The sequence below is a fragment of the Apteryx mantelli genome, chromosome 2, assembly GCF_036417845.1.
Source record: "Apteryx mantelli isolate bAptMan1 chromosome 2, bAptMan1.hap1, whole genome shotgun sequence".
NCBI lineage: Eukaryota > Metazoa > Chordata > Aves > Apterygiformes > Apterygidae > Apteryx > Apteryx mantelli.
In genome coordinates this window covers 158,083,126-158,106,058 of record NC_089979.1, presented here as the reverse complement: position 1 = coordinate 158,106,058, position 22,933 = coordinate 158,083,126, and the positions used below count along the sequence as shown (strand labels likewise).

Here is a 22,933-nt window from a genome sequence, read left to right as displayed (position 1 = left end):
CTTCCGTCCCCCCGCGCCCGCCAATGGCAGCGCCCCGAAACGACAACGTCACGCCATCGCCCGATCGCCCCACTCGGGCACGGGCGGCCCAGGGGGCGGGGCTCGCGGCAACGGGCGGATAGGCGGCAGGCAGAGCCAATCGCAGCGGAGCTGGGTGGCGGCGCGGGCCAATACGGAGAGCGGGTGACTGGGAGACAGCGAGGGGTGGCGGTGGGCGGACGCGGGTCAGCCGAGGCCCCGTTTTGAGGTTATTTAGCGGCGGCGAGCGGGGCTTGCGGAGCGGTTTCCACGGGGGGGGGGGAGGGGGGGGGGACGACGCTGAGGCAAGGCGGGGGGATGTCAGTTACAGGTGTTAGAGAATATCGGACTGAAGCTGTCTAGAATTAATTGCTTAGCATAACTTGCTTAGCATTAGTAGCTAAATTTGCTGAAGCCTTAGGCCTCAGGCTGTGAACTTTTACTTAGATAAGTAAAAGGGGGCCCCAGAGCTCGTTCAAGCTGGAGGGATAAAGAAGCTGCACGGACAGCAGGAGTAGCCAACCTTGAAGATAAGAAGCAGCCTGCCTAGAGACAACGAAGGGGCCCAAGGAAGAAGGGGAAGAACCCAGACCTGACTATTACTATTGGTCCAAACTATCGCTTAAGGGGTGGGGAATTTAGATTGTAAGGGTATAACTGCCCAGGGATTTCTTTGTTCGGGGTCCCTCTTTGGAGGCACCCAGCTCGAGCTGTAATTACCGCACGTGTATCATTACATTTTATTTCTCTTCAATCTGACTTCGAACTTCTGCCTCAGCAGGAACCTAGGGTCGGACCCTGTTATGGAGGCCGGCGAGCCCGATTTTCCATAACACAGGAACGTGCCGAGAGGTGCGGCGGCGCGCGCGGGAGCCTTGGCAAGCCACACGCGGCGCGGGTTTGCGGCCTGCGATCGCACCTGCCCTCACTCCGTGTGGGACGAGGCAGCCGGGCAGACGTGGGCCAGGGCCAGGGCCAGGGCGGCGTTTTAGGACCAAGTTGCGCTGCAGCGTGTCATTGCTGTGACTTACCAAGATGCAAGACACCTCTAGCTTCTGGTAATAATCAGGAGTGCTGAGTATTCTTAATGTTAAGCGCTTCCTTTGTCTTCTCACCCATCCATGAAAAAACTAAGGGCTGCACTGAAGTGCCAGCTTCTAGGGATGCAGCTATGTTTTGTACTAAACAGTTCTTGGGATTCATTTTCTAACCAGTTCTGGGAGCATTTGTTGTGGTAAGTACCATAACCAGGTGATTATAGAGTTACACGCCTTTGTTTGCACTATAGCACACTTCTTGTATTTTTAATTTGCTCCATGGCAGCATCACTTCAATTTGTGGTTAAGAATGTCTCAGAGAGATGAATGTACAGCCTACAGCACTCCAGGAGGTAAGGAATGCAGAGCAGTTCTCTCCCCTCCTTCACTGATAGCTACAGTTTGTAGAAGATAGTTACTATGTTAGTCAAACTCTCAAAATGCCTAACCCCTTAATTTCTTAAGGGACAGAGAAAGAAACACTGAGTATCTGGATAGATTATCAGCTGTAGGTAAGATTGTAAAGATGAACTGCTCAGATAAGGCAGTTCTAGATATGCACACATATGCAGTCTACAAAGCAGAGGAGCTTTAAATCAGCCTCTGTAGAAACTTTGTATTACCATGATTGAGTAGCTTCTGAAAAAAGCTTCTTTTGCTAGTTTATTCCCTGACTACAGATTTGGACTTGCAACTGAATTCCATAAAAGACCTAGAAATGATGTTCCACGTGTTGTCTTGGTGGCAGCACTTTCTATGATTGCCTCTAAACTCACATCCTAGCACTTCAGTCTGATTTTTTGATTCTTTCAGTGAACAGGCAGATGGCCCTTCATTTAGAAATATCATTAGCAGAACAAAATGTTGAAAAATGACAGCTAGTATCTTACAAGGGGTTCCCCTATGAAGAGCTTGGTAAAGGGAGTGTAAGGACAGGAGGTGGTTTGAGTGGAAGTGACTTGAAACCAGTAGAGAACATCAAAAGAAAAAAAGAGACTATACCAGCTGCTGCACATCCTTTCAACTATCAGTGTTGAAAAAACAACGCAAGAACATTAATGTGCACTGTGAGAAAGAACTGAAACATAAACATTTCTTTTTATCCTGAGTCACTGTTCAGTGTGAACACAGCAACCAGAGAATGAGCCTTGTAGAAATATGGAGAACATCCTTCACCATATTGATCACTTGCTAGTTTCATTGCTCAAAATGAAAAAAATCTGACAAATGTGTAAATGTTCTTTTCCATCAGTCTGCTAATATGACCAAACATAAGCTATACAAATCTCTCAAAAATACTGTAACTACTGAGATGGACATACAAAAGAGCATTACATATGAAGACAACAGAGTAACAATGAGCTCTCCTGAGAGTAAAGCCCTATTGGAGTAAAAGCTTCTACCCTAAAAATCGGAGATGGTGACCTAAAAATCAGGCTGACAAACCTGACATGACATCACAACAACTAAAGAGCAGATGGAACGTACACAGTGACGTCCAGCCTACACAGTGGAGGGATACCAGGAAAGTGTCTCTGTAGGTTATGAGGAAAAGAAGAGAGAAGACTGCCAAGACTATAACCAAAGACATCTTCAGGATCAGGTGTTTTATGTCATTTCTTTCATCTTTCCTCTCACTCCCCTCCAGACTTGCCTTGTACCTTCAAACAAGCAATCTGTGAGGGAAAGAAAACATCCTCATTTCTATAGTGGTATAGAAACTTCTGAAACCTCAGAAGTTTTACTCTACCCTGCAATAAACAGAAGCATGCATGAAGTGGCATATATGTTCTTTTGAGATTTGACTTAATTTATGTTTCTGGTGAAGTCTACTGACAATTTGCAAACATTTACCACCAAGGGAAACATAGAGAAAGCAATTTCTTCTCATCACTGGGAAATCTCACATTTCACCTAAATAACCAAACAGCTGCAAATCATTCACAGAATTTTGCTAGCTACTAAGATACAGGAAAATGAAACCCCCAGCAAACTAGAGGAAAACATCTTAGTTCTCCATCAAGTTAAACAAACAAGAAGACGGTAAGCTACCAGATGAAATAAATGTAGAACAAACCTGAGGTTTGACCTCAGCCTAGGATACACAGACTCTCTCATGGAATGAGCCTATCTTCAGTTTTCAGCTTCACCAAATAAAATTACAGTTTTTCTCCATCCTTCAAACCCAGCCCTCTTCTTTTTAAGCTTCCTGTTCATTTGCTTTAATATTTAAGACTTCCAGTTCACCCTTATCAACTACAGAGCTGTCCTAGTCCCTAGCCTCCCTGAAGAAGTCCACTTAGAAATTCACATCTGCCCTGGAGTCAGAGCTCTTCAGAAAACCTTTGTCTAAGGGATACACCTATGTGCAGAGCAAACAGCAGCCTGGATTTTATCTGAATTGCGACTCAAATCCCTCCCAGTCCCCACTGCTGTTCTCTTGATCCTTCTTTCCTTAAAAGGCCTATTTCAGGACAGTGGGTTGGCTTTAGCTCACTTCAAGGAAGACAGATTGCTTTGTAGTGGAAATGTAATACATGTATGCTAAATATATAAGTAGGATGTTGTATTTGCATTTAGTTTTGCTGCCTAAAGTTTGATGGAAAGAGTGTTATGATGGACAGCTTCCAAATATTTATGTGCAGCATAAATAATTAACACAATACAGAAAACAGCTCTTTTAGGAAGGAGTAATTAAGAAGTTTCATATATGAAGGAAGAAGTATTCCTAGAGTGTTGCTCTGTTCTAGATCTGTTTTTCTTTCCTTTTTTTTTTTTTTTTCCTTTTGTTTTGAGCTCTAGACAGGATGCTCTGCCTTTTCCTGCTACTTTTACAGGTTTGGAGAATCTTGATTTAGGAGATTCAACTATTATTCTGTTCTGTTGCTGATTTCCCTGTAGACAGCTTTCCTTTCTTATCCTGTGTTTCTAAGTCTAACGAAGGAAACAGAAAAAGGAATGCAGATGATCTGGAAGGTGATGTCTAGGACAACCTAACTTTTGCCACTGTGTTTACTGTAGTGCTTATAAAAAAGGTTTATTAGCTGTTGATAAGTCTCATGCTAACTAATATTGTTCCATGTTTCCCTAGGCTATCCATGTACATGTCTTGCTTTGAAAGAGCAGTTTGTGAAAAGCAGGGCCAGTCTGCTGTTCCATACATCCAACAACACGTTAAATGGTGTCTTGCTACTCTGTAGTGCCATGACAAAACAAAACCAGGAACAGGGCCAGCATGACAACAGTATTACTTACCATTCTTTTCTCTTGAAAAAGCGACTGCATCCACACAATGTCTGTTAATTTTCAGGTGAAACTCACCCCGCAAGGAGGAAAAAATAGTTTAAACCCCTGCCTTCCCTTATTTTTATAGTACTTTGCATTTCTTCTTCAGAAAAAAATGGTGATCTCTTTACTGCCCCCTTCTGTTGGAGAGTGAGCAGAGGATAAGAAAAAGTCACCAAGTATTTTTCCAGAGAAATCTCAAATGCAGATTCTTGTCCTCTCTCTGGACATTTTTATCTTTGAAAATATAGATAAAAATACTATGATATAGTAGAATTGTATTAGTATAAAATAATTTCTGGAGGAATAATGAGATTTAAACAAACATATTTAGGAACTGAATAGCTGAGGACTCAGCTAACTCAGAGTTATGGCTTGGATAAGATGGCTGGGATAATTGCAACTGCACTAATTGTGAGAATTCATATCGGCAAACGGTGTCATTTTTTCAGGTTGTAGAGGCAACTCTATTGTACCTTTTGTCCATCTTTTTTTGCTTATATTGACTCCTCCTTTTCCTATCTTGGAAGCCATCAATCTATCTATCCCTTTTGTTCCTTTCCTTTCTCCCTTTGGTGGCATCGAGGAAGAGAATAGACAAAAATTAAGGGAACTTTTTAGGCTGGTTATCCTGTAGAATAACCTCCAGTGAAGGAAAAGATGCATCAGGGCACAAACACTGATCAAATCTTCAGTAAGCTGGTAAAACACACTATTTTTGTCCGTGTTAATATAGTTGCAGTTAAGACGTGACTACAGAAAAAGAGATGGAAAGGAAAAAGAAGAGGAAAGACAAAGGAAGGCTGACAAGTGCATGAAAAGAAAATGCAATATTATTAGCCCTCGCTGTATGAAGCACATATTCTTTTGGCCTTTTAACAACTGCCTTCTGAGGCAGTTAGATAATCTGTAGGAAGAGAGAAAATAATTAGGCAATTTTAAAGGCCTCATTTGACTTTCGTAATCTGCTGCAATGAATAAGAATTTTAGGTGGAGGCTTTTTGTGACTGTTAATCAGCAGAGGAATTAATCACATTTCAATTATGTGTTGTAAGCTTCAAAGTGAACAGCCTACTTGCAGAATGTAGTGGTTAGCTTTGATTTACCGTTTCTGTCATTTTGTCTGCAGATGCCCTAAAAAAAGTAATTTGGTGTTTTCCAGCCATTAGATATTAAAAAACCCAAGAATTAAAACTGTTTAACAAAGTTTCACTTCTGTCTTTAATCCACAGTGGTCCACTTGAGCTATAGTTAGGATGAAATACAACTCAGCTTTTTAAATATCAGTATTAGATTAATATCTAGAAGATACACAATTAAAGGCTAAACGTCGAAGCATATTGGAATGGTGGCAGCGTAGCCAGCTGCTGCCTGTTCTTTTAAGTGTTCACCAGTTTGATGGGATCTTCTGTTGTTAAGGTATTTTCGTTTATATAGTGTGTCTTATTTCAGAAATAATAGTACATTGTCTTCATTGCTATACCTCAAATAAAATGTTGTAGGATCCCCTTACAGGGTGATCTGCCTAAAGTTGCTCATTCCTTTGAGGAATTGCTGTACTAACATATATTTCTTTACAAATATGCAAACATGTTCATGGTTATACTACTGAGAAGGACTAAGATTTCCTTAATGTGACTAGGTAAAGAAATATGTATTTTGTGGCATGCATCCAGCAGAAGAAATAAAGGTGGCTGATTTGTGAGGAAAATGTAAAAGAGAAAGTGTCCTAAAGTATCCTTTGAAAACAGAGTACTTTTCATGCCGTTATTTGTTAAATACAAGTAAGGCTGACACCACAGGCTGGTAATTTAAGATAAAAATCTGTCTGAGGTTTACAGTATCTGATCCCCAAGCAAAGAGCGGGAACGCGGCGGACCCGGCGTTGAGGGCCGCGCCGGGAGCGGCGGCGGCCGGGCAAGGCCCCGGCAGGTCAGCGGCCCGCGGAGAGCGGGGCGGGGGCCCGGGGCGGCGGCGGCCGGGGCACCCGCCGGGCGCGGCGCCGCTCGGCGTTAGGGGCCGGCGGGGCGGCGCGGCGCGGCCGCGGGCCCGGCCCGTCTCTTCTCGTCTCGTCTCGTCTCCGCGGCGCCGGGGCGGGCGCGGGGCCGCCGGGGGCGCTTCCGCCCGCCGCCGGATGTTGCCGCGCGGGCGCCGCACGGGAGAGCCGCGTCGGGCCGGAGCGCGGCGCCGGGCTCGTCGCTGCCGCCTCCCCCGTCCTCCTCTTCCTCCGCCGCCTCCCTCCCGCCGCCGCCCGGCCCGGCCCGGCCCTGCCCTGCCCCTCACGCCGCTGCCCGGCCGCTGCTGACAGGTGAGTGCGGGGGCCTGGGCGCCGCCGCTTCGCTCCGCGCCGCGCCGCCCGCGCCCCGCTCCGCCCCCTCAGCGGGTCGCCGGCCCGCCGCCATCTTCCCGCCGGCGAGACCCCCGCCGGCCCCGGGGCGCCCGGCCGCAACGGCGGCGCTGCGGTGCCCGGCGGTAGCTGCCCCCGCGCCGGCTGCCCACGAGCTGCTAGAGCAAAGGCCCAGGGGGGCGTGAAACTGCTAGAGCAAAGGCCCAGGGGGGCGTGAAACGGGGCTCACCCCCACCCCCACCCCCACCCCCACCCCCCGTAACTGGCGCTATTTTGGTTTATTTCCGCGTGAAATGACCTGCGCGTTTTCAGTTATCTTCGTTTTTAAGAAGGAACAAGCCTGCCTCCCTTCCTCCTCCCGTGTGCTTTAATGTTTTTGACACCTGAAGCCCGAGGCAGTAGGGATGATTCCGGCCCTGTAGACGGCGAGAGCGGGTATGCCCGCTGAGGAGGCTGCGCTTGCGGGCTTTGCTTACACAGTGCTCTGTATCCTAAGGACAAGCCGAGGGTTGTAGCTCGTTAGCTTACAGATTGTGTTGCGATCCTCTGGTACATGTACAAATGGAGTAAAAATGAAATGCTGAAACTCCCTCAGGTGTAGCACAACTGCAACGGGAAGAGAAATGCTGTCTGGGGAGAGGTCAGGTAGATCCAACCTGTGGCCATGGGGGGATGACTTGAACTTTCAGAGATGTATGAAATCGGTGTCTGTAAGGATCCATTTGCTGTAGTTCTCTCTCTTTTCCTGGGCAAATAACTGTGAAAATAAATTTGTGGGAAGAACTGATAGGCTTATTCAAGGTTGAGGAGATGTTAATTTCCAGTTTTAGAAGGAAATTAAATAAAAAGATTGTGCATATGCAAAGATGAGGAAATTTTTTTTTAAGTTAAGCCTTGAAGTGTTGTTCAAGGACGTCTTGGTGTTTGTGAGAAAAGAGGATCTTCTACATGTGTTTTTTATCCCTCTGTTGCATCCTCTGGCTTGTCAAAGTTTGTTTCATTACAGCACTTTTAAGTGCGTTTTATATAACTGTGATTCATGGAAGATTTATGTAAAGAACTGGTGGAATAGCTTCAGTGCCATTGAGTAAATCTTCAAATTATACGAATGTTGATTGTTAAAGTACTCATTTAGCAATATTATAGCAAAACCTTTTTGCTTAAACAAGGTCATGAAACCCTTTTCCTAACAACTCTACCTTTGTCATTTTATATGTGGTATTCTTAAAAGCAAGCTAGTAACCTCAAGAATCCCCAGTTGTGTTTTCTTGTGTGTAGTTTACATTAGATAAGATTTTTTGTGATAGGAAGCTTATTAATCAACAGCAAGTGGCTGTGCAGAGCAGAGCATGGGTGGCCATGCTAATTTTACTTAATACTATTAAATGTTGATAAAAAAAATTGCAAAGAAATTATTTCAGTTTTCCTTTTTAGCTGAACTTGATCATTTTTCTGTCAGTCTACAGTAAATTTAAAAGAAGCAATGTATAGCCTACACTGAAATAATTAAAAGTATAAGCTTAATTTGGGCTAATTACTTTCTACTTTTTGTGTGTGCATGTTTGTATATACCTCGGTCCTAATACATCCTCCTGTAATAACTTTAAATGCAACTTTTCATTATGTGAATTTGGACAATTATTTTAAGAAGAAGGGTGCCTACATCAAGGCTTAGCACTTAAGGCAAAGGCCACTGTAAAATGTGGGTTTTTTTAATGTCAGTTGTTTATTTGTACACTTATCCCCAAACTAGGTTTAACATATTAAATAAAATTGAAAGGTAACTCTTTTTAAAATGAGGTGCTCCGTCATGTGTGGTCATGCCCTTATGCTGTGTCTTTTTAAAATTTAGAACTTGTTTAATGAATTGTATATACAGGGTCTTTTGTACAGACTGAAGTGCTTGGGAGAGCTGGTATAATCATAGGAGAATTCTTTTCAGTGTGGTGGAAATGCTTTAAAAGAATAGCTTACTTAGTCCGCGATTTCTGGATTGAGTATGGAATTAGTGTGTGTCGAACAGGGAGAAGTTAAGTAATACTCCATTTTATACATTTGAGATGAGACTGGGGTTGTTTTAAGTCATGGAATTTTTAAGTCGTAGAGCTAAGATGGATAGCTTGTCCTCTGAGGGGAGGTCAAGGCCAAGGTGAGGGCGCTTGACGCAGAGGCTACAGCTTTTGACATGCGCTGTGAGTTTGTTAGTACTTTGTGCTTGACCACTGATGAACGGACAACAGTCAGGATGTTCTCCTTATAAGTTAGAATAATTTGTTATTTTATCATTCTTGAGTAATACCTACTGACTATTTTGAGGATGATCTTAGTGTTTCAAGAAGGGAGGATTGGATACTGCACTGCTGTTACATGTGCTGTTGGAAAGATGTGGTAGTTCTCCTTGATGGGCCATACGAGGAAATGCTGTAAGACTGTGCTGTACAGAGGTTACTTACTAGTGCTTCAGGAAAGCTGGCTAAAAAGCGTTACAGTTAGTGTCAAATTTAATTGCTTTTGTTGATGTCTTAAGTGGTAAAAGATACTAATTTACTAGCAAGTAATGTATTCCTAAATGAAGGATAGTGATATCAGAGGTGATAATAGCAGTTTATATAATACATTGGTAATAAGTACCTAGATATTGTTTGTTTAGAGAGTAGCACCGTAGGATTGTGGCCTCTAAATGAGGTACAGTCCTTCCTTAAACAAATCCCTGGTTAAACTGTCTTAGCTCTAGAGCTTCCTTGGGATTCCTCACCCTCAAGTCTTGTGTTTGCATACCTGTGCATACATCTGACATCTAGACTACTTCTAAGCAATTAGAGACTTGCTAATACAGGAATGAGAGCTAAAATGTCTGTGAAGCAACTAAGGAACTAAAGAGCAGCCTTCAGACATATCTTGGGATTTAACCACCAGTGAGTAATCTATCAGGACCCGATGTTGTCTTTTGAACTCTTTGATAAAGTCAGCTAATCGAAAATATCAATTAATACAACATGGTGCAAATATACTTATAGCTAGATAATCAGTGTTAAATGTAAGATTATATCTTACCCTGCTGGTTTAGCCATTTGTTTCTGTACCATTTAAATTAGTTGAAACAGTGAATACATTCAGTAAACAGGGGTAGTAGTATAGGACACAAAGGCAAACCGTACACTTTCAGCACATCGGCAATTTCACTTCAGAAGTCCAGCTAGGATGATTATTAGTGAACCCAGGCAAGTTTCTTTTAAATAGAAAGTTGTCCAGGTTTGATCATTATGATTGTTTAATATTAGCTAGAATAAGTGCCTAAATACGATGATGGCTAAAGGAGGGTGTTGTTTCTTACTGTAGTAGAGTAATGGTTGGGCAGACTAGGTCTGCGCTGCATTTTGATGTGATTGCAACATTTGCTGATATGGTTGAATTAGCAAGCTCAAAGCTTACTAGCAGTAAAACTGGCCTGGTTTCTGCTTTGATGTTGGTGTTAGATGCTTGCCCAGAGTAGGTAACCACTAATGTGCTGAAGATTTTATTGCTGATTTCCAGCTGTGTAACATGCTTAAACTTCATTGGTGCAGTCCCCTTTTATGCTTTCTACCAAAGGGACATTGCCATCTCTTAACTGATGGCTGCTTTCCCCTCTTATGGGCCAAGTAAGATACAGTTTTGTTTCAAAGTGCACTATGTTAAATTTAGAAACCAGATTCATGTTGTAACACTTAGTGGATTTCATAAGGTTTGAGCACATTTATTACTTGTTCTAGCATCATCTATAATGATCTGGAATGGTTTTATTTTCCTAAATATTCATCTTTAGAAAAACAACTGGTCTTAGCAAAAAGTCTGTTTAGCCTGTTCTTTCTCAGGTGTGCTGTATTCTTGAAACTTTAAATGAAATAACTACAGTTGAATGTATAGCACCCTTGAAACTAATTGTTCACTGAAGACCTTAAAATGGAAGTTTTACTCCTTTAAATTTGATTCCTTTACATATTCATACAGACTGTAGTAGCATATGTTTGTTTTTTTTTAAACTCCCTTAATTCATGAGTAATGCTATCAAACTGAGTTACATGTAAGTAGGACCTTGATAAATGTTAATTTGCATCTTTGTATCTTAAGGTTTTATTGCCATACAGGACAATAATTAATGTTGTAATAAGCCTTTGTTTATAATTTAGTGTACCCTGAAATATTGTTCTAAAACGTTTGAAAGTGAGAGACAGGAAACTGTTCAAGAGATATACGAGCACACACAAATACAGTAAAATTGCTTGTGTTTTTTGACATAGTGCTTAAAATGGTAAGTATTAATATTGCTAAAGTCTAAACAAAATGGAGCAGGGAGATCTTGGGTAAGAGATGTTGCTGAAATTTCCTTATGCTTTCCCTTTCCAGACTTCTGTGTTGTGTTGAATGAACAAAAAAGGCAATGCAGTACTGTAGCCGTTCTGTCTGTGCTCTGACACTTCTTAAAACAGATTTTTCTCTCTGGCTTCAGCAGCATGCATACCCCAGGCATTCTTTCCTTGCAGTAGTCTGTTTTCTCTTGATCCATGTTCAAGAGTAGAAGACATACACAAGTAGAATTAGTTGATTGCTGCAGTGAGATGATTTTTAAGTCTAGCAAGACTGGTGTGTGCACTTCTGTTCAGTGCCCTTTCTTTATTGTAGCTGAATAAAATAGTACTTTGTTACACATGTGTTTTTTACTGCTACTCTAATGAAATATTTCCTGTGACTCAATACATGGTAACATCTGTTACAGAAAGGTAGGTGGCAAAACTTTAATTTAACACATTGTAAAATATGAGTTTAATTAAACAGGATAATTGAGATACTGAAATATCTTTGCATTCAGAATGTAGTAATCACTTATGGTCTAGACTGTTTTCTAGGACACACATTTTTTTTCCTATTTCTGCTGATTGACTTTGTCAGAAATTTGTTTGGTAGCATTCTCTCGAGGCTTTGACAGGTCATTGTGTTGAAGAACACTATGCAAACATAGCATTTTCCAAAATGATTGAGCAGAATAGCTCAATATATCCCATAAGCTCTCTTTTTAATAATACAGTGCTTGTGTACTGGTATCCATATTGAGTATAGTTCAGTAATGCAACACTCCCCCCCTTGGAAAATACTTCAGCTTTTTATTATTATTATTATTATTATTATTATTCTTTATGATACTTTTCAGCTTTCTTGAAGTGAGCTTCATCTGTTTCAGGAAACGAGAGTCCCATACTTCTTGTGGTTTTTCATCCTAGCTGTAGCCTTACTAAGCAGAAGGGAAGTGAATTTATCTTTTTAGAACTCAGTTGAAACATTCAAAGGTTATGGTTAACTGTGTCTGATTAACAGGATATATAATGGGCCATTTTGAAGCCTTTTCTTTACTTTGTTTGGCTTAGATATGGTGCTTAGCCTTGACTTGTATTGATAATTTCCCACTTCCCTCTTTCCTAACTGCATTCTAACTACTAAAGATTCAAAAATGTGAAAGACTTTGACTGGTTTATATACTACTGACTGTTTCACTAATCAATATTTAATATGGTTTTCATAGGATATGTAACATGACACTGATATTCTGGACAGGTAATTTTCATTGTTTGAAAACCTTACATAATAAGGGGAATCAGGTAACTGCTAGAAATGAGCACCTTATTTATTTATTTTTTTAGCATCATATTGCCAAGGATCTGTTTTGTGAAGTCTGCTCTTGCAAAATGTGTAACAACATCAGAACTTTCCTGAAATTGTCAGAGATGTTAATATTTAAAGGGACACTGTCATTTTTTTTTCTAACTGAATTAACATCTTGATCTTAAACACTCTTAATTATTGCTGCCTCACTGAAAATTTATAAGGCTATTTGATGGATTTAAGGATAATATTTAAGGGCAGTTAAGCTAGTCCCCTTCAGTTTCTCCTTCGTATTCTGCATATGCACATGCCTGCTTGCTGCCTTTTTGGTTTCAGCTTTGCTGTGGCTGTGTGCACCCTCTTGTAGGCCCCGGGGAAGAGCGTGCATGCTTGCTCTCTCCAGAACTGTGCATGAGTGATGTGGTCATGCTGGTGCATGAGGAGAGTGCAGTTATTGTCAGTGAACCTGGCTGCAGGTGAAGCGCTACCAAATAGACGAAATAATGGAGGTGTTTCTTAGCTAATCTTTTCTGTTCGCTTACTAGCCGTGAAAATAGAAACCTAAATGTAATTTATGTGGAAATTGCACTGTGTAAAAACGTAGTTTTGTGCATTTGACTGTGTCCCTTTAAATTCTACACTGGTAGAATGAGCTGGTTTATGGCTGCCAAAACTGTACGTGCTCAAAGAAGCAATCCAGGGAAGAATATTTCTTGCTAAACTCCTCTGAAATGAGGTAACTTGGCAATAGAGGGCAGGTGGAAGTTAACATGGTTAAAACAATGGGTAGTGGAGAGCAAGTACAAACTATCTTAACATTGCTGACAGACTTATGTATAACTAAGCCTCACATAACTCGGAAGCCAGTCTCTGGCAGGGATTAGAAATTAGTTTACTTTAGCTTACTCTATATCTTTTACAGAGTTTAAGTGAAATGATGTAAACCGATTTAGATGCTTATATATAACTGTGTGTGTGGAGATATAAAATCATGCAATACATGTGCACGCATATGGTTTGGTGCACTGGGCCTTAAAAATGAGTCACGAACCCTGCAGATTCTGGAAAGCTGCTGAAAGAGTGGTTCCTGAATGAGATAGGAGAAAGGGTAAAATGGAGGAGAATCTTTCATTCATGTCTTCATGATCTGATCGTATTTTGAAAAGAAACACAAATGTGATGAGTGCTGAAAGCCTGTTCCTGATTATTGACCGTATGTTCAAGAACAGGAAGATACTTGGTGAAACCCAGAAAATCATCAGTGACTTGTTGATGAGCTTTGTTTTTTATTTCAGTCCCCTCTTTCTGTAGTAGAGGAATATAGCCACAGTGGGAAAAAATCTGGTGAAATAGAAGCAATGGTAGTTCTTTCTCTTTTTCCTTCTCATTTTAATTTATGAACATAGCTAATTAGTTACTACTGATTAATCACATGTCAAAAGCTTCTGTGGGATTAGGTGCAGGGAAGGACTGTGCAGAGTCCAGTGGAAGTGAACAGAATCATTTCAGTGAAGTACAAGATTCTGGTGCAACCTGAATTTTATTTTAGATTCACTATGGGACTGATGTCAGGTTACTGGAACTTGTAGAATTTAAGTGACTCAGGTGTTATAAAAATCAATTAAAATACCAAGTTTTTTTATGAGAAGATTTGAGGATGGATGGGCATCAAAACCTTAACTACAGGAAGTGTCATATTTTTGTATAAATATATACATCTTTATGTATTTTCATTTTGTGTTATAAAAAACAAGCCAAAGTGAAAGCCATTTTCATTTATGGCCCACACTGTCCTTAGTAAGCTACACTTTTCCTTGGCTTTATGATATGTTAAAAAGCTGAGAATATCATGTTAAATACACTGAACTGGTTAATGCCTAATCTTTTTAATAGTGATGGTGCTCATTCCTAGCTTGAGGTCTAGTGTGTTGGCGGATCTTGAATTGGAAGTGGCCATGGGTATGGTTAAAATTTTCTCTGATCAGCTTATTTAAAAGGAAGCTCAGTTGCTTTGTCAGCTTTGCCAGTTCTGCTCTCCTATTTCTCTGCAGACTATTGCAGCTATTTTCAGTTGTAATTGTTGTTTCAGAAATCATTTATGCTGGAGAATGAATCTTTTTTATTTTGTTGTTCTCAGTGTTCAGGATTCAAAAGTTTTAAATAATAAATCTTAAAACATTTGAAATGCTTAAAAACTGGTGCCCCACAAAACTAAAATAATTTCTGTTGAATATCAGCTTTAATTTTCAAAAATATACAGAAATTATGTGTTTGTAAAAACTAAGATTTTGACAGTAAAGAACATATGCTCCACTTTTTTATTCAATAAATCAAGCATAATTTGATTTTTCTTAAACAGGGAAATTCAGTAGATCATGCATGGTAATATTAGCTGGTGATACTGTCAGGTGTCTTTAAGAGTATTGAAATACATATTTGGCTTTAATGAATGTGTGCAAGCTGACAAAGTTTAAAAACGGCAACAACAACCTGGTAAGTCAAGCACACGTTCTAAGAAAGTGAAACCATGAGCTGTCAAAAAACAGTGAAAATAAGTTTTCAGAATTTCTATCACTAAAATTAATTTCTGCTGTGTATAAACAAGCACATCTATTAAATTTTGTATAGTAACATTTAATGTTGCATAATATATTTTTAACCTGACAGTATCCCGAAGTTATCATGTCTCTTTGCTTTCATTTTCCAGCTGGGTTTTAATTTTGCATGCATTTCAGTGAAATATAGTATGTCTAACAGTTTTTTCTTCTGGAAGCATTTTGGGGCTGTCATTGCTAGTATTCACCAAAATGCTTACTCAAGAGCAAGGTAATAGAATTTGTTTCCCTTTTGTGGAGGTTTGTTATGAAATGAAATGCTAATGAAATGAAGTCTAATGGAAAAAGTAATGTAGAAGTGATTCCATTCTCTATTTACATGTATGCATATATATTTTTGAACTCTAGGTTGTTTGAAGCATAGCTGTAAGTAATAGGAATCCCTCCTTCTTGGAAGGGTTTAATGACACCCCAAACAACTCTGAAATTCGGTAGACCTAAATGTTTCCATTTTGAGAAAAAATTTTTAAACTCTGGTTACCTTGGCAAAGCAATTTGTGACATTTAATACTTGTCCTTAGTTTATCATAGGAGCCTCTGTGAAGCTATCTTTTTGAAGTAATGCCAATAGAAAGTGGAAGTTGTGCAGCTGCTCGCCAGGCAAAGCAGAAACGTAAATCTCACAGTCTATCAATCCGAAGAACCAACAGTTCTGAGCAGGAACGGGCAGGACTGCAGAGGGACATGTTGGAAGGGCAGGTAAGATAGCTGATACTTAGGTAACTTTAACTCTTTTATGATAACTTTTTTTTTTTTTAATGCGAAGAAATTAAATAGACTTAAGTAATGAAGTATGTCCAGTAAAGCTGGAGGAGTAGCAGACGAGCTTGCTTTTAAGCACTGACTGTCCTTGCAGTCTGTTAGTGTGGGTATTAACCTTACTTCTGGTTGTATTCAGACTCGTGAAGCTTTTTATCAACTTTTATGTATTTTACAGTGAATGGTAAAAAAACAATAGCAACTGTAAAGAATATACCCTGCTTAGCTCACTGCACTTCCTTCCCCTCACCTCTTCAAGTTGAAGACTGATTCTTGAGTTCATAAATTTGAATTTGGAACTATATTAGCTCATCAATATGAATAAACTGAAATATATGTTACTAGAACTCAGGGAAGGTTTTGGTGGCAACGCTATTCTGCATTCCTTTCCATAAAATAAATTACATTAAATATTGTCTGCTTGACAGAGGTATGAACTAACTTTGTTTCTCTGTTTGTGGTTTTTATTTATTCATTTACTTATTGAACTTGGCTCAAATACAGATGTGATCTTCACAGAATAGTTGAGATGATCGCCAGAGGTCCCGTCCAACTCCCCTGCTCAAGCAGGGTAACCTGGAGCATGTTGCCCAGGACACTGTTCAGTTGGGTTTTGAGGATCTCCAAGGATGGGGACTCCACAACCTCTTTGGGCAAGCTGCTCCAGTGCTCAGCCACCCTCAGATTTGAACCAGTGTTTCTTTATATTCAGACAGAATTTTCTGTGTTTCAGTTTGTGCCTCTTGCCTCTCGTCCTGTCACTGGGCACCACTGAGAAGAGCCTGGCTCCGTATTCTTTGCAGGGGAGTATTCCTTCTCTGGTGCAGGACTTTGCACTTCCCTTTGCTCAACTTCATGAGGTTCTGCTCAGCCCATTTCTCCAGCCTGTTGAAGTTCCTCTGAATGGCAGCGCAACCATCTGGTATCTTCTGGGCATTTAACTTAGGGCAAAAAACAGCCACAAAAATTTCTGTAATTCTCCTAATCTGCTCAGTCTGTGTAATGGACGCAATTTAGAGCCAATTGGAATGCTTCACTTAACAATATTGAAACTAACTGGAGGTAAAACTCCTATAGGAACACTGTTTGAAGTAGTGCTGCTACAGATAAGCAAATAGTGGGTTTGAAAATTACATGCTATCAAATTGAATACACAAAGTTAATATGAACCTGGCAAACATGATGCAAAACTTGATTCTTATCAACGAGGTGCTTTGAACTACCCACAATGTTATGCTATGAGCAACCACACTCTCTCGTAGGTTGTCTTTAGACATTCTGAAGGGAGAAGCTTGCGTTCTCTCTGTGGTGTGACAGTTTTTTGTATTGAATCTGTTATTGATGAAAGTACTAGTTTTCTGGAAACTAACAGAGCCAAAGTTGTTGCTTCTAGTCATCTGGAAGCTGGACAATGTAAATATTTACTTGTATAGAAAACTGTTCTTGCTTTTGGATTATTACAGTCTTTAGGAAAGGAATGAAGGGCAGCGGAGAGGTGAAGACCTACTGTCACTTCTATATAGTAAACAAAAAATATTAACCTATTTTAGTACTTCATATCAAACTTCACAAACATTTATGTTGATAAAATAGATGTTTTGTTAGCTTATTTAATTTTGTTGACCTTGAATGGTTGGTTGCCAGCTCTAATATGGAGAGAGCATTAATGCCACTTCACAACGGAGCTGTAAAAAACATGTGAAATCAAGATGATATCATCTGTTTATCTGCAAAAATAGTTGTTACATCATATTTTAATATACTAATTAATGCAAGCTTAAAAATGAGTAAAGCAGGTGGATGCATTTTATGATGTTGGCCACTTAGACAAGTTTAGATTTATGTACTCTTTGAGGCTTTAAGAGATGATTTAAAAACCTTCCCAACATCTCATTTCATATTCTAAAGCTGTTCAAGGAGAGCTTAGTCTCTTTGGTAACCTTGTTATATGGGATTACTGGGTAACTGAATCAGAAATAAGTCTTTTAATTTCAATATTTCTCTAAATAATATTTCATTTGTACAGTATTCTTGTTCAATCGACTTTGTCCCAAGTTGATTTTAAACTGGATCTGCTTCACATCCTGGTTTGTCCAGGATGTATGAACAAAAGTATTGGCTCAAAGGAGATGCAGATGAAGAAGCAGAAGTTAATAGCTGGGGGCACAAAGAGCATAGGACTACTTCTTTCAGCAGTAGTGCCTCTTTCTGTCAGCTTAAAGTAGGCACAAAACTGGTGTTAGACTGAGTTATGAACAATGTGTTATGTGTTCCAAGTTATGGCTATTAGTGGTTTCTCTCATTCTTCTTTTGCAACTTGATGTCTGGAAGTAACCTCATAGTTAATATAAAAGCTTGATCATGATAGGCTTTTCTGTGTTTTTCTGAAGACAATTATCTTATTATCTTATATGTGAACCAAAACATGAGTCAGGTTAAATTCTGGTTGCTTAGATGCTGACTTACTCAAAGACATATGCTGCCCTCTAATGGCTAGCACGCATATGCTTTGTCATATTTCAGGCAGTTTTTAGAAGTGGAACCATTTTTTCTGAATCAAGTTTGGACATTTCACAATAAAACAATTCTTTCAATGTAAGTGTCAGGATGGTTATAGATTAAGTTCACCTTGATTTAGGTGATATCTTGTATTAACATTTATACTTTCTTTCTAATAGTTGTTCTTCTGTACTTCTAGATCTGAAACAGTGACCATTTGTGCTGTGACAGAAACTGTCTCAATTTCCTTTTTTGTTCATAGTTGATGATTTTAAGACTTTGAAATTGTATACTTCTGCTTTGTTTAAAAAGTAGTTGTTGCAAAGGGGCACAATCCCTGTATACTTTCCTTAGGATCTGAGGATCCTGAAGAGGAGGATATATGCTTCATTACTTATTTTTGAGTTTTGGTAACTTGTTTTCTTGCACAGATGTTTCTCAGATTTTGAATATGGCTGCACCTTTTTGCAGACTTGTCCAGTACTAAGCTGTTGTCTTACTGAATTTTGAGATGACAGGCTAAGTATTAACTATCCTACTAAGGAGTGCTCAAGCTTTTTTGTTGTTAGAGTAACTCTCAGTTAAATGGAAGTTTCTCTTTAAAAAAGTTTATAGTTGGCTAACTAGATAAATAATAAATGCAGTAAGTCAACTTGCATATTGCCATCCTTCAGCAGCTGAAGAAAAGAATAGATTTAGTAAAATTGATTTACTTGGTGAGCAAGGATGGTTCATCCTTGGATCCATACTTATAGATTAGGACAGTTAGTGGATTGACTCCAGTTATTAGGCTAATGACAGTATTTTCTCCTTTCTAATCTGTCATTTTTAGTAGTATGCTATGCTTTAAATTTTGTAAGTTGAAAGTTGGTTGTTAGCAGTAGGTATTCCCAATTATCAATTGACTACTGTCAATTGTATTCTGTCACTCAGCATCTTCTCAGCACTGTTCAATAACAGAATTATTTCTATAGTGAGAATTTTGAATCCCAACAGAAATCAGTACTCAGTTGTTTTGGATAAGGTATGCATTTGTACAGTGAAAATGCAGTGCTGATCTCTGTTTTGTAGGCAGATGAATAAAATTTAAATAACTTGTATACAGAAACTTGTGGCCAAGCTGAGTATTGAGCTTGGGTTATAAAACCACCAACACATGATTTATATCATATACTTGTTTTTGTGCCTTTTATTGCTATGATGATTATGCAGAAGAAAAAAAATCAGTCCTATGTGAACTTGCTTTTAAATATTTCTGTGAAGAGGAGATCCTTGAATAATATCTGTGGAGGGAAGGATTAGATAGTCTTTCCACCCCTCCCCCCCATTTAAATAAAAAGAAATCCTATAGCATTTGGCTTTGAAGCCACATTTTTGATTCCAGTAAGGTTTTGTATTTCATATCTGTACAGTAATGAATGAATTCTATAACTATGGTTATAGAATGGCTTTAGACTTAAAATGTTTTTAGCCTGCTTTTGGTTTGTGCTTTATCAAATGTACAGAAAGCAGTCCTAGAATTTTACTTTCATTTTTTTTCTTTCATACAGGACTTGGAAACAATGAAGTTATGTTTATTGTTTTACTCTGTACTAAAAATGTTCCAAGTAAATGAAAGCACAAATACATTAAAGGAAAAGTAAAATTTGGTGGGATTTGCATGTGTTTGCTGGTTTGCATGTTGTGCTCTATTCAAACAGCAATCTTTATTTTACAGATACATTTACATTAAATCATAATTTAAAATACTTGGTAGAAACTTAAACAAAACAGATGCAAAAAACAATATTTTGCCTTCTAGGATTCTAAACTACCTTCTTCTGTGCGAAATACACTTCTTGAACTTTTCGGGCAAATAGAGCGGGAGTTTGAAAACCTCTATATCGAAAATTTGGAATGTGAGTATATTTTTTCCAGCAACTTAAGGCTGTTTGGACTTAGGATATAGCAGAGCTAATTGAAAAGCTTACATTGGGTACTGTAATGTAATTACTGTATTTTCTTTGTGAGGAGCTTAAGAATAGTTTTGAACTTCTTGCCAAAGACAGCGTTTGTCCCTTTTAAGAAAGATCACTTTCTTGTGTCTTTGATGCAAGTAATGAGGACCAATGTGTGTCATCCTCCTTGAAGCCATGGCAAAGAAATGGAAGTGGCTGTCTCCTTTTCCCTGGTGTAGGTATATACCATCTTAATCTGACTGTGGCTTTGGTCAGCCTATGAGGTTTGAGACTGCAGCTTTGTCTTTGTTTTTATGTATGTATTCTGTATATATTCTAGATATTCAAACTATTCAATATATTGTATATATTCTATATATTCAAACTTCATTTTAATGATGCTATTTTAATAAATAAAATTGACAAAATGTTTTATTTGAGAAAATATAAAATGTAGTGTTTGTGGACCACACTAGCTAGTACATTACATGACCAGCATCTGTATCTGCCTGTGAAGACTGAAGTTGAGCACTCAGTTAATAATTCCAGGTGTTATCTGCAACAAATGTAATGTAAATGAACAGAGGATCCAAAGCAAGTAATACAGGCAATAATATGGTAATGCCTTTCTTAACTTTTCCTGTTAGATTTTGCAAGCTGCATTGCGTGACTTGGCCTCTAAATTGTGGAATTTGTCTATCTTGGTTTCAAGTCAAACTCTCTTTCACATCTAAGCTGTTCTCACAGTTAAACCGAACACTCATGTTACAAAAACATTTTTGCATGCTTTCTGAAATTGTGCTGCTTTTTTCTACTCTTAAAACCTGAGCTCACATTGGTTAAAGGTTAACATCAGCACTTCAGTTTTTTTGCATTAGTGACACTTCAGACACTTGAGTTCTCCACCTCCTGCTGAGAAGTTGGCTGAAATTAAGAAAAGTAGGGATATGTTTTTTCCAGCTTGTTCTGAGAGAACTGAACAGCTGTGAAGGTCTGAAAACCTTTTATACATTGTCTCTAAGGAAGTACTACAGCCTTAACAGTAGATGGCTCACTCAACATTCACTTATTGCTCCATGTCACAGCAATTTCATGATGGCAACCGAAATTCAAGAGCTATATGTAGCTGCTCAGTTTTTTTTTTTTTTTGGGGGGGGGGAAGGGGGGTAAAGAGTGGCATTAGGTGATTATTACTTTCAAAAAATCAGGCTTTAGATGCACCATGCAGATTTCTGTCAGCTGAGTTAAGCTATAATTGCCTAATGTTGCTATCAATTATGCTGACAAACGTGATAGAAATGAATTTTTTTTTACCACTTGACTTCACAAATGTTTGACAGAAAAGTAGTGGTGAATGCATTTGTACCCTACAGGGCATGATTATTTTCCTTCCATCCTACTTCTATTCCACATCTTCCTCCTTCACCTGAGAATTATAGTTCAGTCTTGGCCTTTGTGATCTCTTTCCACCCCCGACAATTTTCAAATTTCAGTTTCTTTTCTCTTCTGATGCTCAGTCTGTTGTTTTTGCTCTTAGTCTAACCTCTATGTTATTGTTGCATTTACTTTACCTAGAGAATCTCAGGTTTTCCTCCCTGGCTTCTCGTATACTCTTCTTCCCTGTTACAACTAACTTCTAGTCTCTTCCTTTCCTTATTCCTTCCAGGCTTCAGTCTTAATTCTTTCAGCCAATTCTTTACTTGTTTGTTTTATTCTTCTATTCCTACAAGGCTGTCTTTTCTTTGATTACTCCTCTTTCACATTGCCTGTGTTTAATAAAAGTTCAGGTGTATGTGACTGGGAACACAGAAGAGTATCTTACTTTGCTCATTTAAAGCACTTGGACAAAGTATGTGTGTGTAAACTGACTTTTTTTCCTTCTAGTGCTTAGAACTGAGACTTCAGTGAATTTCTCAGGAATGGCAAAAAACATACCCCTGATGGATCACGTTCTCCCAGATTTCAAAGCCTTATTCCAAAGCCTGGGGAGTGAATGAGGCTTTTTAAAGAAGAGGTCCCAAGAATTTGTAGAAAGACAGACCTAGACTTGCTCTCAAGAACAGCTGAAAACTGTCTAAAGCCTTTCAATTAAATTCAGCCTGAGGAAGATATTTAAAGAATATCAGCCCAAATTTTGGGGGAAAGCTATAAGCTACTGAAAAGATTCTTTATGATATAAAGTTGCTGGGCAACTTAAAATCAATCCGGCCACTGGGAATCACTTATGAGTACCTAACCTGTTTTTAGCTGTGCCACAGCTTCTGTTCATATAGTGCTGGTGAGAGTTATTTATAATTGACAGAAAAACATCCTTGTTGCAATATATGCTTTATCTTATGCACAACAAAAATGTTTTGGTTGTGTTTAATGTTTCTAAAACACTTGAATGAAATATGTATATGTCAAATTCTTCAAAATTTTTGGACGTTTTGAAGGATAAAAAGGATTCATACACTTCTGCCTTTTTTTTTTTAACTCTAGTGGTAGACAAGCATTCAGGGGACTATAGTATTTCATGATTAATAATCTTTGTCAAGAAATGTTGTGCTAATTGGCTCATACTTGTTATGCTGTAAGCTTTCTGTCTTGTGTTGGATTTAATTCAATACAGGTGTGCCATATATTTTACAGAAGCTTTTTTATTAATCTTTAGTCACATTTAGTAGTAAAAGTAACAGTAATTAGAAGCAAGTAATACTTTCCTTGGAATCTGGGTCAGGGTTGATCTCTGGAAAATTCAGCATGAGACTTAGCTTATATCTTGGTGAGAACTACTTTTATAAAATCACAATCAATCTC

General features: G+C 39.0%; 1 protein-coding gene across 6 annotated transcripts in view; it reads left to right on the top strand.

Annotated features, from left to right (window-relative positions):
* Window positions 1-6,576: 6,576 nt before the first annotated feature.
* Window positions 6,577-22,933, top strand: part of WDR37 (WD repeat domain 37) — a 46,432-nt gene continuing 30,075 nt past the window's right edge. For 2 of the 6 annotated variants that reach the window (XM_067291907.1, XM_067291905.1), the window contains exons 1-3: window positions 6,579-6,648; window positions 15,461-15,638; window positions 19,999-20,095. In XM_067291907.1, the coding sequence (XP_067148008.1) occupies window positions 15,501-15,638; window positions 19,999-20,095 (235 nt within the window). In that variant the 5' untranslated portion in view covers window positions 6,579-6,648; window positions 15,461-15,500. The other 4 variants (XM_067291908.1, XM_067291906.1, XM_067291910.1 and 1 more) reach the window with 4 other exon arrangements.